The sequence below is a fragment of the Ziziphus jujuba genome, chromosome 9 (genome assembly GCF_031755915.1).
Source record: "Ziziphus jujuba cultivar Dongzao chromosome 9, ASM3175591v1".
Lineage (NCBI taxonomy): Eukaryota > Viridiplantae > Streptophyta > Magnoliopsida > Rosales > Rhamnaceae > Ziziphus > Ziziphus jujuba.
The window spans coordinates 4382961-4395790 of record NC_083387.1 but is presented as its reverse complement, the minus strand read 5'-3'; the positions used below and the strand labels follow the sequence as shown (position 1 = coordinate 4395790).

General features: G+C 36.2%; 1 protein-coding gene across 1 annotated transcript; it reads right to left on the bottom strand.

The window, feature by feature from the left end:
- Positions 1–1248, bottom strand: LOC107425932 (histone H1). Its single transcript, XM_016036002.4, has 2 exons — positions 933–1248; positions 1–830 (listed from the first exon to the last, which is right to left on the bottom strand). Exons 1-2 carry the CDS (start codon positions 1113–1115, stop codon positions 144–146), a joined length of 870 nt encoding a protein of 289 aa, XP_015891488.1. The 5' UTR covers positions 1116–1248; the 3' UTR covers positions 1–143.
- Between the last annotated feature and the right edge of the window lie 11582 nt (positions 1249–12830).

The following is a 12830-nucleotide window of genomic DNA, read 5'->3' as shown; positions in this document are numbered from 1 at the left end:
AAAACAAGAAAATAAAAATTTAATAAAAAAAATAAAATCCGATATATTTTTCAGAGGGCGTATACGGGTCTAAATACACCCACAAGGATAACAGATTTACAAGACTACCCCTACAAACACTATGCTATCTTCCTGTTCCTCTATCACTTCCTTCCTTTCTTCGCCGGAGCCTTCTTAGCCGGCGACTTGACGCTCTTCGGTTTCACGCTCTTAGCCGGAGCCTTCTTAGCAGCTGCTGGGGCTTTCTTCGGCGTCGACTTAGGAGGCGCGGCTTTCTTCCCCGGACTTGTCCTCGTCGAGGTTCTCGCAGCCTTGACCGGCTTTTCCTTGGGCTTCGGCTTCGCTGCAGTCTTTGTCTTGGCAGCAGCTTTAGGCTTTGCAGCAGAAGCTGATTTTGTCTTTGCCGGAGCAGCAGCTTTGGGCTTGGCAGCAGTAGCAGCCTTAGGCTTAGCAGCGGCTGCTTTGGGTTTGGACTTAGCAGCAGCTTTGGCCTTGGCCGGCGATTTCGTTGTTGACTTGGTCGTCTTCCCAGTTTTAGGTTTCGCCGAAGCTTTTGCCTTCGGTTTGGCGGCGACAGAAACCGCGGACTTCTTCTTTGCCGGAGAAGCAGGCGCCGAAGACTTGGTCGCAGAGGACCTCACAGGAGGCAGCTTAAAGGAGCCCTTGACCTTCACGAGCTTCCCTGCAGCGACAAGCTTCTTAAGTTGATAGAGCAGAAGCTTCTTGAAGTTCGGTGGAAGCTGCTTGTGCTTCTCTTCGATGAACTTAGCGATCGCATACTGACTAGAACCAGTCTTCTCCTTCAGCGTCACAATCGCATCTTGAATCATCTGACACACAACACGGAAATTCATAATCAGATCCAAAAATCGTAATAACACGAAGAGAGAAACAGATTAAACAAACCGCCACATTTGAATAGGAAACAATACCTCAACATAAGGAGGATGAGAAGGAGGGTTTCTGGGTTTCCTGGGAGCCGGAGCTTTCTTGGGCTTGGCTTCCTTGACTTTCTTCGTCTTGCCACCCTTGACCGGCGGGTTATCTTCGGTCGGTTTTGTGCTGGCCGGCTCAGGGGCGGTCTCGGCCGCCACAGTCGGTTCTTCAGAGGCCATTAGAGAGAGAAGGGATCTAGGGTTAGTATCAGATGCGATACGAAGACTAAAAAGAACGACGAGATGGAGAGATTTAGATCCACAGCTAAGGTGGTGTTTACTGATAATTTCGGTTGTGAGACGATGACGGAAATGGAATGCTTTAAATAGTCAAGTGCCTGAGGAAGATATCCGAAAGCTAAAAGCTGATTGGTCGAAAGGCCTTGTACACGGATCTCTCCCGTGGGTAAGTTTAAATGTGGGCCTTTGGATGTTGCGGTATCGACGTTCCACAACGTTTGATAGGAGAGGTATAGATGGGAGGGTTTGGGATAAAAAGGGTGTTCATAGTTTGGAAGAGGTGTGCTTTTGTGTTGGATTGATTTGAGCATAAATTGAGCTATACTTCATAGATTTCGATGAGATTTTTTTCATTTGGTAGCTTATTATATGAGCTTTCCAACGAGTCTAATTTCAGGTTCTGGGGATTTTTTGGTTGGGAGAAATTTGGTTTTGAAGCCACAATGGTCAGGATTAGGGTTTATTATGATGTTATTGTGGTTTCAAGTGATTTTAGGAGAATGCTTCGGACCAAATCATGATTTCTTCATCTTTTATGATAGAAACTTAGTTAAGGAAACCATTGTTTCAAGTATCACGGAAATTGGACTAGAATTGCGCACACAACTATGGGGTAGAACATCACCAAAGTTGAACATCCATTTTGACAAATCTGCAATGTGTGACAAAATACATTGGGGTATATTTATCTTATTTGTAAAATCATAAATTTTATTTTTATCACTTTCATATGATTGATAACAACATGAAGTAATTTCAACTGCGATCATGGAATATATATGCAAATTCTTAATCTAATTTATTATAATTTTCCATTAATCATCTTAGAGTTGCATTTGCATGTATGCTATTTGGCATCTATATAAACTTGCTTGATATAGTGACACATGCAACCTATATACCTTTTTCACATGTTATATTTCTTTTTTCAACCTTTAATACCAGAAGACCAATCACATGTTTAGGCAATTCAACTTCTCTATTTTTAAGTTCTAATGTATTATATGCATTGTATACAGTCCATTATATTTGTGTGTCACACTATAAGTTCAATATTTTCTAGGTGTACTTTGAGACCTAATGCACAAAACGAAACTCTACACATAAATGCAAAATTGTGCATTGGAAACACATCTAGAAAACTTATACAATGTCAAAAATGTTACCAAAAACTATATGACAATTTTGATGTGTATAGTAACAAAAGAGCATATTTCTTCAAGTTTATGTCGCAGCCAATTAGGCTTCGACTTGTGCTGCGAACAAAGACAGAGCTGTATGGACCTCACTTTGTGATATATATATATATATATATATATCAATCTATCATTTGCTGACTCAAAGTAACATAAAGTGCTTGAAATTAAACAGATCCAGAGAAAACAAACTGGTCAATAGTAATATATATGGTAGTCCCCTGTGTCAATATCCACTGTACCTCATATTTTAGCACACCACAGAGGATCCATTTGTCAGCATGAAATGTCTAAAAACTTTTATGTATAATTTGAGGCGGTGGAATATGAAATGCTAAATTGAAGACAAACGAGCATCAGTACAATTTACTATTCAATTCTTATTCAATATGAAAGCTGTCAAGGTTGTCTTGACACCCAATTAATATTCATGGACTCGCCCTAATGGGGCGGCAGCCAAGAGAATTACAGTCACATTCCAAGAAGGGCTTACTATTCCTAAAGCACTATGAATCCAAGTTAAACAATTTCTTCTCATCCCTATGGGGTTGTTGACTTATCATATGTACATAGTAGAATTGATCATGAATTGCGGTACTATTATTAATTATACTACTTGGAACCAAAAATTTGTATTGGTTATATAAAATTTTCTTTACCATCATAAAATTTTCCAAGTTTCAAACTATGGTGGATAATGAACTCAATAAGCAGTGAGTTTATATGTATCAGAATACAGATTTTCCATGTCGAGCATTAATCATGGGAATCAATTGAAGGTACATGTTGAAATTTGGCCAAGCTAGCTATTAGCTAAGTTACAATTCATGGTGCATTTATGTAAGTTTGGGCACTCACAACAGGGAAGCAAACAAATTTTAAGTATATAGTAGTTCTTCTTAGAAGAATAATAGTTTGTGGTCTAATTGATTATGAAGTTCCAATTTTTAATTTGAATTTGCCCTTGCTTCGTCAAATGTTGGAATTTAGACAATTCCAGAAGTTTTATAAGAAAGCCACTCTTACAACAAAGTTCATGAAACCAGATTCGAATCTTACTACCATGATTGTAAGATTAAAAAAAAAAAAGTATCACAGAGAAATCTGGTTTTAATTGGATTAATAGGTTTGTGTTTAAAGAATAAACAAATCTAAATTTTAGTTTTTCAATGGTTATTTATGATAGACTTCACTACAGATCTTTTGTGGTATTGCCTTTTGAAAATTTTTTGTTTGCATAAAATTGTCCACCATATGAAGTTAGAGGTATAAAGTTGCATCCACACTGGTTAGTTGAATTGAATTGAATTTTACAGGAGTAATATAATTGCTTCTTTGGAATAGCTTGAATTTGAGTTTTTAGAATTCAGTTTGGAATAATATTTTGGTTATCTCTTGTCATAATCATAAAAATATATGGTCCAAAATGATACACTATGTTATAGTTGATTGATTTTTTTTTTTCTCTCTCTCTATAATATATGTGCGTGTGTATGTTATCTTATTATATATTGGAATGAAAACAATTTATCTTCTATAATATGCTTAGACATGGTTTGGAAATATCAAATTTAGCCGAAATAGGAAAGTTTTGGGGAAAGTGAAAATTTTATATGTTTGGGTAATTTTCAACCAATTGTAGGTTCATGGAAAACTAATTTTCATAATGTGAGAAAGTGTTGTGGAAAGTGTTCCTTCAAAAAAAGTTTTATTTTCAATTTTTGAAAAATTAGTTTTATATATTTTATTGAATACAAGTTTATCCTCATTAAAAAAATCAGATTATAAATTCTAAAAATAAATGTTCTCAAAACTTTGACACTTTCAAAATGAACCTTACGAGAACTCATTAGCACTATTGACTTTGAGCTGTATGTATCTCTAACTTCCAATTGTTTTAAAATTGTTGTTAGAATAAACAACCTCTTATTATTCAAATAGATAGCTTGAAGAAATAATATATGTTTAAAATATTTTATTTTTATAAATTTAAATCGATAATTTAAAGAAAATATTTTATTTAAAGAAACTAAATAATATTTTAGATGAACATAGTTTCAGTAACCAAAAGGTATATGTTTCTCAAAAGAAAAGATAAATTTAAAAAAAATAATTAAAAAACATAGGAGAATAATTTTCTTTTTGAAATGAACCACACAACACAAATTGAATAATAGGGCACTTCCTTTACTTATGTTTTATAAAATACAAATTGTGTTATTTTTTATAGCTTCAAAAGAAAGAGAGTACTAGATATTGCAGGTCCCTTTTTACTAGTTGTATAATCTTTTATTGAATTAGTTTTTCTATGAACAAATTTCAATAAATTTTTTTGAGAAACTATTTCCATAATATCAAAAGAAAAAAAAAATTCTCTTTCCATTGATAGTGTTCCGTAAATATTGAAAATTCACCTTTAACAGCAGGATAAGGGATTAATTAACATTTATAAAACTTATTATCTTTTAGAATAAAGATAAGATTAAGATTGTAATACTGTATGTTTTTCAACTTCCTACGTATTTATAGATAAAACAATGAATTTCAAAACACAAAAAATGTAATATTAATAATAAAAAGAATAATAATAATGTTATTGTATACTACAGCTATAAATAAGTGAATGACTAGAATGTTTTCCATAAATATACATATATATATATATATATATATATATTAAAACTTGATAATTAATTGTAATTTTTAAATGTTAAATTATTCATTTAAATTATAGGATAAAATTAAGTAGCCCGAGCCGATAATATAGCTGTTTATGGACCATATGGTGATCGTTCGGATCCATCAGCAATCAACTGAAAAAACCCGCAATGATGCTTCTGTTGATGGCTCCTCTGCTCGACATAGTCAATGATGTTCCAAATTCAATCTTACACTGGTAATCGGTTTGAAGTTTATGCTTTAAAACTATTTGATCTGCTAATGTTTTTGTTATGTTCACCTATTAATGCAGAGGTTATGTTTCATTTTCATACCGTAACTCATACCAAAGACCTTAATTTTTTTTTCAAATTCTATTAAGAATAGATTTTCTCAACTTTTCAACTTGTTTGTTTTTATATACATATATTTGTGTATCCAGTCAAGGGATTATTACAAACCAGAGTGCTATACATAGGATTTGGCAAAATCATAGAATCTATGTGGTTAGAGGACAATGAAATTGTCAAGTTATTTGATACCGATCTTGCAAATATTTGTAAAAATGGGCTTTAAGAAGATCTAAAAGTTCTTAATTTCCACAAATTTAGGGGTGCAAACTCCAAACTAATAACTTGCTTTATACCGAGAGCATGTCTGGAAATGATTATGCAGGAATCTCTTCTCCTATAGTAAGTGATTCCTAAGGAATCGTTTAATTGGTGCTTGTTTAAGAATCAAATCAAATAAGTGATTTTTTTCTAAAACAAAATCACTGAGAATTGCTTCCATGATTTTTTTATTTTTTGTCGAAAACTGTATATAGGAAGTTCTTTGAAAGTACTGATAACATTTTAGAGCTTTAAGACTCACTTTCAAACGCACCCTATGCTACTCATTAAGGTCATATCTATCTACTATATTATAGTTTTTTGTTTCATCATTTAGTATACGGGGTATTCTCTAAACTGTGTATGTATATATTTCTCTCCCACTCCTTTAAATTAGAAAGATAGAGTGCCATTGCTATTGATTCTTTTTGTTCACAAATCTGATGGTGTGTCATGTACGTAACATATGCAAGGTGAATATGCAAAAACTGGAATCACCGAACTTCATAACCTTTGGAATGAAAGTTTTATGGTTGCCTGTTACTTATGTTGCTCTGTTTTTGGAAAGCACACTGTTATTTTCTTGGTTCCTTCAGTAAGTCGTTGCATATGATCCTGAAGCGAAATGATTTTGCATTGTAGTTTTATGTTATTTAACCATATGATCCAAGATATGAAACAATTGGAATTGTTGGTTCAGTTATTACACAGATAGCTTAAAAGCCACACTAGAATAATGCAAATATTCTTGAAGCATCAAAATAGCATAGCATTGTTCTGAAAGTTATTTGAAGCATCAAAATGGCACTATAAAACATCCACATTAACTGCATCTGTATCTGTATCTCCACTTCATTGACACACAAGAAAAGGGTAGGATTATAGTACATGAAATTATTTAATACTTCCTCATCCGGAAAACAAGATCCTAAAAGCTTAAACAAAGCTTGGAAATTTCAAGTTCAGAAAACTGGTACTGATAATACCATCATGAAAATCCATGGACTAATTACACAATGTGATAGAAAAGTTAATATGCTGGCATCATGAAAGAGTGCATACATATTTCAGAGACTCATGGAGATGACTGCACTAAGATTATGGAAAGAGCTACATATTCTTCTTCGATCTTGGGAATTGACATGGTAGATTTCGTCTCATCAAACTTCTAGAAGTTGGTTCAAAAGCGCAACACAATGTTTGTCCTTCAAAGTAGGAAAAGAAATAATTTATAGATTACATGCATACAAAGACACACTTTGCAATAGTATAGTTACTTGCATTAATAATCATATAGAAATAATCTCCACATTAGAACTTTCTAACACACTGCTCGCTGCTTCTAACAAAAGCACTACAACTTTCTTTGCGGAAATACACAAAAGTAAAAAATCCATTTAGCAGTGTACAAAATGAACCGCCAAATGGATTCCAAATAAAATCGATCCGCTATAAAAAAGTTCTAGTACCACCTTGTTACCTTGAAAACCCATTGCCAAAACTGAAATTTACATAAGTTTGCCATGAACAATATGTCCTTTCGACCATTTGGGCAAGGATATTGTCATTATCTTTACTAAAGTGGCAGCCAGCATATTCTGTCCAAAGGTGTTATCAATCAAGAATTTGTAAAATAATTCATTCACTTAATAATGAGTAATCAAATAATATCACTTGAAAATCTTTTATAAACTAATCAAGTAATATCATTAATAAGAGAAGCAGTTTCATTGTTGCCCCTGCAAGAGAAAAACAATAAATAAAATAATAAAAAATTAATATGAACAAAACAGATTCTAGGTTAACTTGATATTCAGAATTAGGAAAAACTAATCGTGACCAAATCAATCGTTTGCCTAGCTAGGTTTGTTGACCAATTATGGTTCCCTACATAATAGTATTGTTTAAAACTATGAGCGTAAAATTTTTAAAATATCGTAAAAGCTCTCTATAGTTATGTTGTTGGACTAAACTAATTTTATAAATATGAAGAGGTTATAACTTAAAGGGCATGTAGTTAAAAATTATATTGTTTAACATATTGCATGCAATCCTCAATCTATCATATTATATATTTTTTTTATTAAGAAATAATCTGCAAATGGTTTAATTTAATATTTAAATATAATATTGAGAAACTAAAAATATTTTGGTTTCAACAAAAAGGTATCTATACTACTGTATATGCAAGTTCTGTTGTGGTTCTCTAACTACTTTAGATAAAAAATATGAGAAGAAAAATAAAAAGAATTATATTACTCTCTTAGAAATAGAATACAAAAATAAAAACTTCTCTCGTGGAACCTCTTTCTCTACTGTCAAATTCTCTTTGGAATTGCTCACTCTTCTCTCAAGCTCTCTTTGGAACTTAAACACTATTCTCAACACTCCTCACTTGGGTGATATTAAGGTTGCACCGCTTGGCTTGGCTTGCATGCAACGGGATGGAGCCTATTTATAGGCTCACAAATTCGGTGCATGTCCTCCATTTTCAACCTCTTCTGACGTTCAGCATCGGCCTTCTGACATTGCCCAAAATTGTTGAGTAAGTTGGAGTTCAGTGTTAAATGCAGCAATGACCATTGTCAAAAATGGTGAGCTACTGGTTTCACACTGTCGGTGCAGTGTAGTGCGGCTGGACTTCACAATTCTCCCCCTCCAGCCACATTTAAACTGATGGTCATCTGCCATCCATTCCAACTATGTCTCTGCACAGCTTCAGCTTCTCTTGAGCAACAACTTTTGTTAACATGGCTGCTGGATTCTCCTTTATGTGGATCTTCATCAGTTTCAACAACTGTTGATCTATTACTTTGCGTATCCAATGATAGTGGATGTCAATGTGTTTTGTACAGGAATGATACATTGAGTTTTTGCACAAATCCATGGCACTTTGATTATCACAATGTATCTTGTAGTTTTCTTGCTTGATGCCCAATTCTGTGAGAAAACGCTTTAACCACAATATTTTCTTACCCTCTTCTGCTACAGCAATGTACTCTGCTTCAGTAGTGGATAAAGCAACACACTTCTGCAATCTTGACTGCCATGACACAGCTCCCACCGCAAAAGTGTAGAGATAACCTGATGTAGACTTTCTATTATCAAGGTCTCTGGCTATATCTGCATCTTTATAGCCTTCTTAGATTGGATCACCTCCCCCGTAGCACAAACATAGCTTCGATGTACCTTTAAGATACCTGAGAATCCATTTGACTGCTTCCCAGTGTTTCTTTCCAGGATTTAAAAGAAATCTGCTCACAACACCTACTGCGTGAACAATATTTGGTTTGGTATACACCATTGCATACATCAGACTTCCTACCGTTGAAGAATATGGTACTGAATCCGTCTCCTCTATCTCTTCTTTGGATGAGGGGCACAATCTCTTGCTCAACTTGAAATGATTTGCAAGTGGAATGCTGACTGGTTTGGCTTTATCCATATTGAATCTCTTTATCACCCGTTCAACATAATTCTCTTGAGATAGCCATAACCTTTTATTCTTCCTGTCTCGAATTATTTGCATTCCCAAAATTTGTTGAGCTAGTCCTAAGTCTTTCATGTCAAAGGACTTAGACAATTCTTTCTTCAGCTGACTAATCTTCATTGCATCTTGTCCAACGATCAACATGTCATCCACATATAGCAAAAGTGCAATGAAGTTTCCACCTGAAAATTTTTGAATATAAACACACTGGTCTGCTGCAGTCCTTTTATAGTCTTGACTCATCATAAATGAGTCAAACTTCTTATACCATTGTCTTGGTACTTGCCTGAGGCTATACAAGTCTTCTTCAACTTGCATATGAGGTTTTCTTTCCCTGAAACCTCAAATCCTTCTGGCTGCTCCATGTAGATTTCCTCATGTAAATCACCGTGAAGAAATGCTGTCTTCACATCCATCTGTTCAAGCTCTAGGTTTAGACTTGTTACTAAACCAAAAATGACTCGAATTGAAGTCATTTTTACCACTGGTGAAAAAATCTCATCAAAGTCAATTCCTTTCTTCTGAAGAAATCCTTTGACCACCAATCGGGCTTTGTGTTTCACCATCCTTCCGCTGCCATCTTTCTTGAGCTTGAACACCCATTTATTCTTTAGTGTCTTCTTTCCTGTTGGAAGCTCAATTAACTCATAAGTATGATTTTTCTGCAAAGATTCCATCTCATCTTGCATTGCTTGTAGCCACTTTTTCTTGTCTTGATGAGAAACAGCTTCCTGGAAACTCTCTGACTCCCCTTCTTCAGTAAGCAGAATATACTCAGATTCTGGAAATCTCTTTGATGGAATTGGGCCTCGCTTAGATCTCTGAACTTGCAAACCACCGGTTTCAAGAGGTGTACCATCATCTGACCGCTATGATGGCCCTGCAACTGCTTAAGAGGATTGAGTCTCCCTTTGCTCAATATCCCTTTCTTCCTCCTGGTCTGCTTCTGGTATATCTTCATGCACCTCATTATCCTCTGTGGCTATTTGTGCTGGTGCTGGATTAGGACCAAAATTCTCGGCACTAGAACTACAATTAGGAGACATTCTGGGCTTTTCAATGTCTTCCATTGTCTAGTTTTAATGGAATACTACGTCTCTGCTTCTAATAACCTTCTTTGTTTTCGGGTTCCATAATCTGTATCCGAATTCTTCATCTCCATATCCTATAAAAATGCATGGAATAGATCTTGCATCGAGCTTCTGTTTGAGCTCCTTGGATACATGTACATAAGCTAAATAACCGAACACTCTTAAATGAGAGTAGGAAGGAATCTTACCCGACCACAGTTTCTCTGGAATTTCAAAATTCAACGGTACTGACGGTGATCTGTTGATTAAATAGCAGGCGACACGAACAGCTTCTCCCCATAATGGCTTTGGCAACTTAGCCATACTGATAATACTTCTGACCTTTTCCATAATAGTTTGGTTCATTCTTTCGGCTATTCCATTATGTTGTGGGGTGCGAGGGACCGTCTTCTCATGTTGAATGCCATGTCTTCTGCAGTAGGCATCGAACTCCTTGGAAGTATACTCGCCTCTATTACCTGAGCAGAGACATTTCAGCTTCTTTTTTGTTTCACGCTCTACCATGGTATGAAACAATTTGAAGTAATCCAATACCTAGTCCTTTGTCTTCAAGAAATATACTCACACCTTCCGAGAAGCATCATCAATGAAGGTTAAGAAATACTTGTTGCCACCTAATGATTCCACCTCCATGGGACCCCAAACATTAGAGTGCACCAGACTAAGCAACTCTGATCTTCTCGATGCAGAGGAGCTGAAGGAGACTCTACGTTGCTTACCAAACAAGCAGTGACTACAAGGATTTAGCGCAACGTCCTTACAAATAGTGATAAGCTTCTTCCTTGCCAAAGTGGACAATCCTTTTTTCACTCATGTGACCAAGTCTCTGGTGCCACAGATTTTGAGATGTCTCTCCTTCTGCAATATTGAGGCTATCTGCACATATCTTCATATGAGTCTTGTATAGCATTCTAAAATATGTCCTCGGGAGACAACTATGGCAACTTTTGTCATTTTTCATGTGCGTTTGCTGAAGTAGTTGTCATAGCCTTGCTTGTCTAAGGCTTCTCCCGAAAGTAGATTAAGCCGAAGATCTGGAACATGACGGACATCCTTCAAAGTGATTGTACAACCAACATTCATTTTTACCTGAATATCACCAGTTCCCATAATCTTTGCGAAACTGGAATTTCCCATCTTTACCGTACCAAAGTCTCCTGCTTTGTATGTTTTGAAGAAACCTCTATGTGGAGTGACATGGTAAGATGCTGCAGTATCGACTACCCACTCAACATCTTGGGTTAATATATGAAGGCATGTCTCTTCTTCGGTGGAGCAGAGCACCACTTCTCCTGTAACAGTGACTAGTGTCTCTCCATCCTTCTTCGGTTGATTACCTTGGAGTCTTTGCTCTCTCAACAACTTTCTGCAGTTCTTCTTCATGTGACCCTCCAGTCCATAATGATAGCACTTATATGATGATTTTCTACCATCTGTAGATCTGCCTCTACTCTTGCTCCTACCTCTCCCCCTATCTCGACCACCTCTTTGCTGTCTTCCTCTCTCTGTGACGAGGGCATGTGACTGATCCATGCCAATATCCTTTCTCCTGGCTTCTTCATTAAATAGGGCATCCTTAACCATAGACATAGTAAGTTTACCATTCAGGGTCGAATTGCTGAGAGAAACTACGAATGTCTCCCAACTGTCTGGAAGAGAGCTTAGAAGTAGGAGGGCCTGATCCTCATCCCCTAGTTGGTAATCCACAGTAGATAGTTGATTTACCAAGCTCTGGAACTCACTGGTATGCTCGGCTACAGAAGTTCCACTCTGTAATTTTAGATTTACCAATCGCTTAAGAAACAGGGCTTTGTTTCGAGCAGTCTTGGCCTGGTACATGTCCTCCAATTTTGTCCAGAGGGCATATGCATCTGTTTCCTTCGCTACATGATGGAAGACACTGTGGTCGATCCATTGCCTGATCTGACCGATCATTTTCTTGTTTAATTTCTTTCATTCTGCTTCTTTGCTAGGATCAAAGATTTCTCCTTTAGCTTCTATAGGATCAAACAGATCCTTACAATTGAGGAGATCTTCCATCCGAGGTCTCCAAAGTGTATAATTTGTGGCAGTGAGCTTAACCATAGCTCCCGAAGATGATTCTTCCATTGACATTATGGCTTGACCAAAAATGGAGCTGAATTTGGCAAAACGGAGTTAACCGTTGCGTCCAAAACGGCCGAAAATGGTGGATTTGACTCTTCCAGGATCAAAATATAATTACCAGAATATTTAGTGCAAAAATGTAATTTTCCAAAACTTCTGGGTCAACCTGTAAATACAGAAACTACAGGGGTTAATATGTAATTTTCAATAATTCAGGGGCTATTCCATAATTTTAGAAACTTCTGATGACGTGGCAGATTATGTTGACATGTCGACACGTGGCAGATGACGTGTTGATTGCGTGGCTGACAACGTTTCGGATCGCATGGCAGATGATGTGGCTGCGTGTGATGATGTGTCTGCTAACGTGGTTGTCTTCAACCTCCAGACGGCGCGTGATCTGCTGCAGAAAATTTTAGGCGGCGTGTGAGGGAGCGTTAGGATCTTCGTTTCTCTCCGACGAACTTGGTTATTCTCTTCTCATCGATTACTTTCACCTGGTA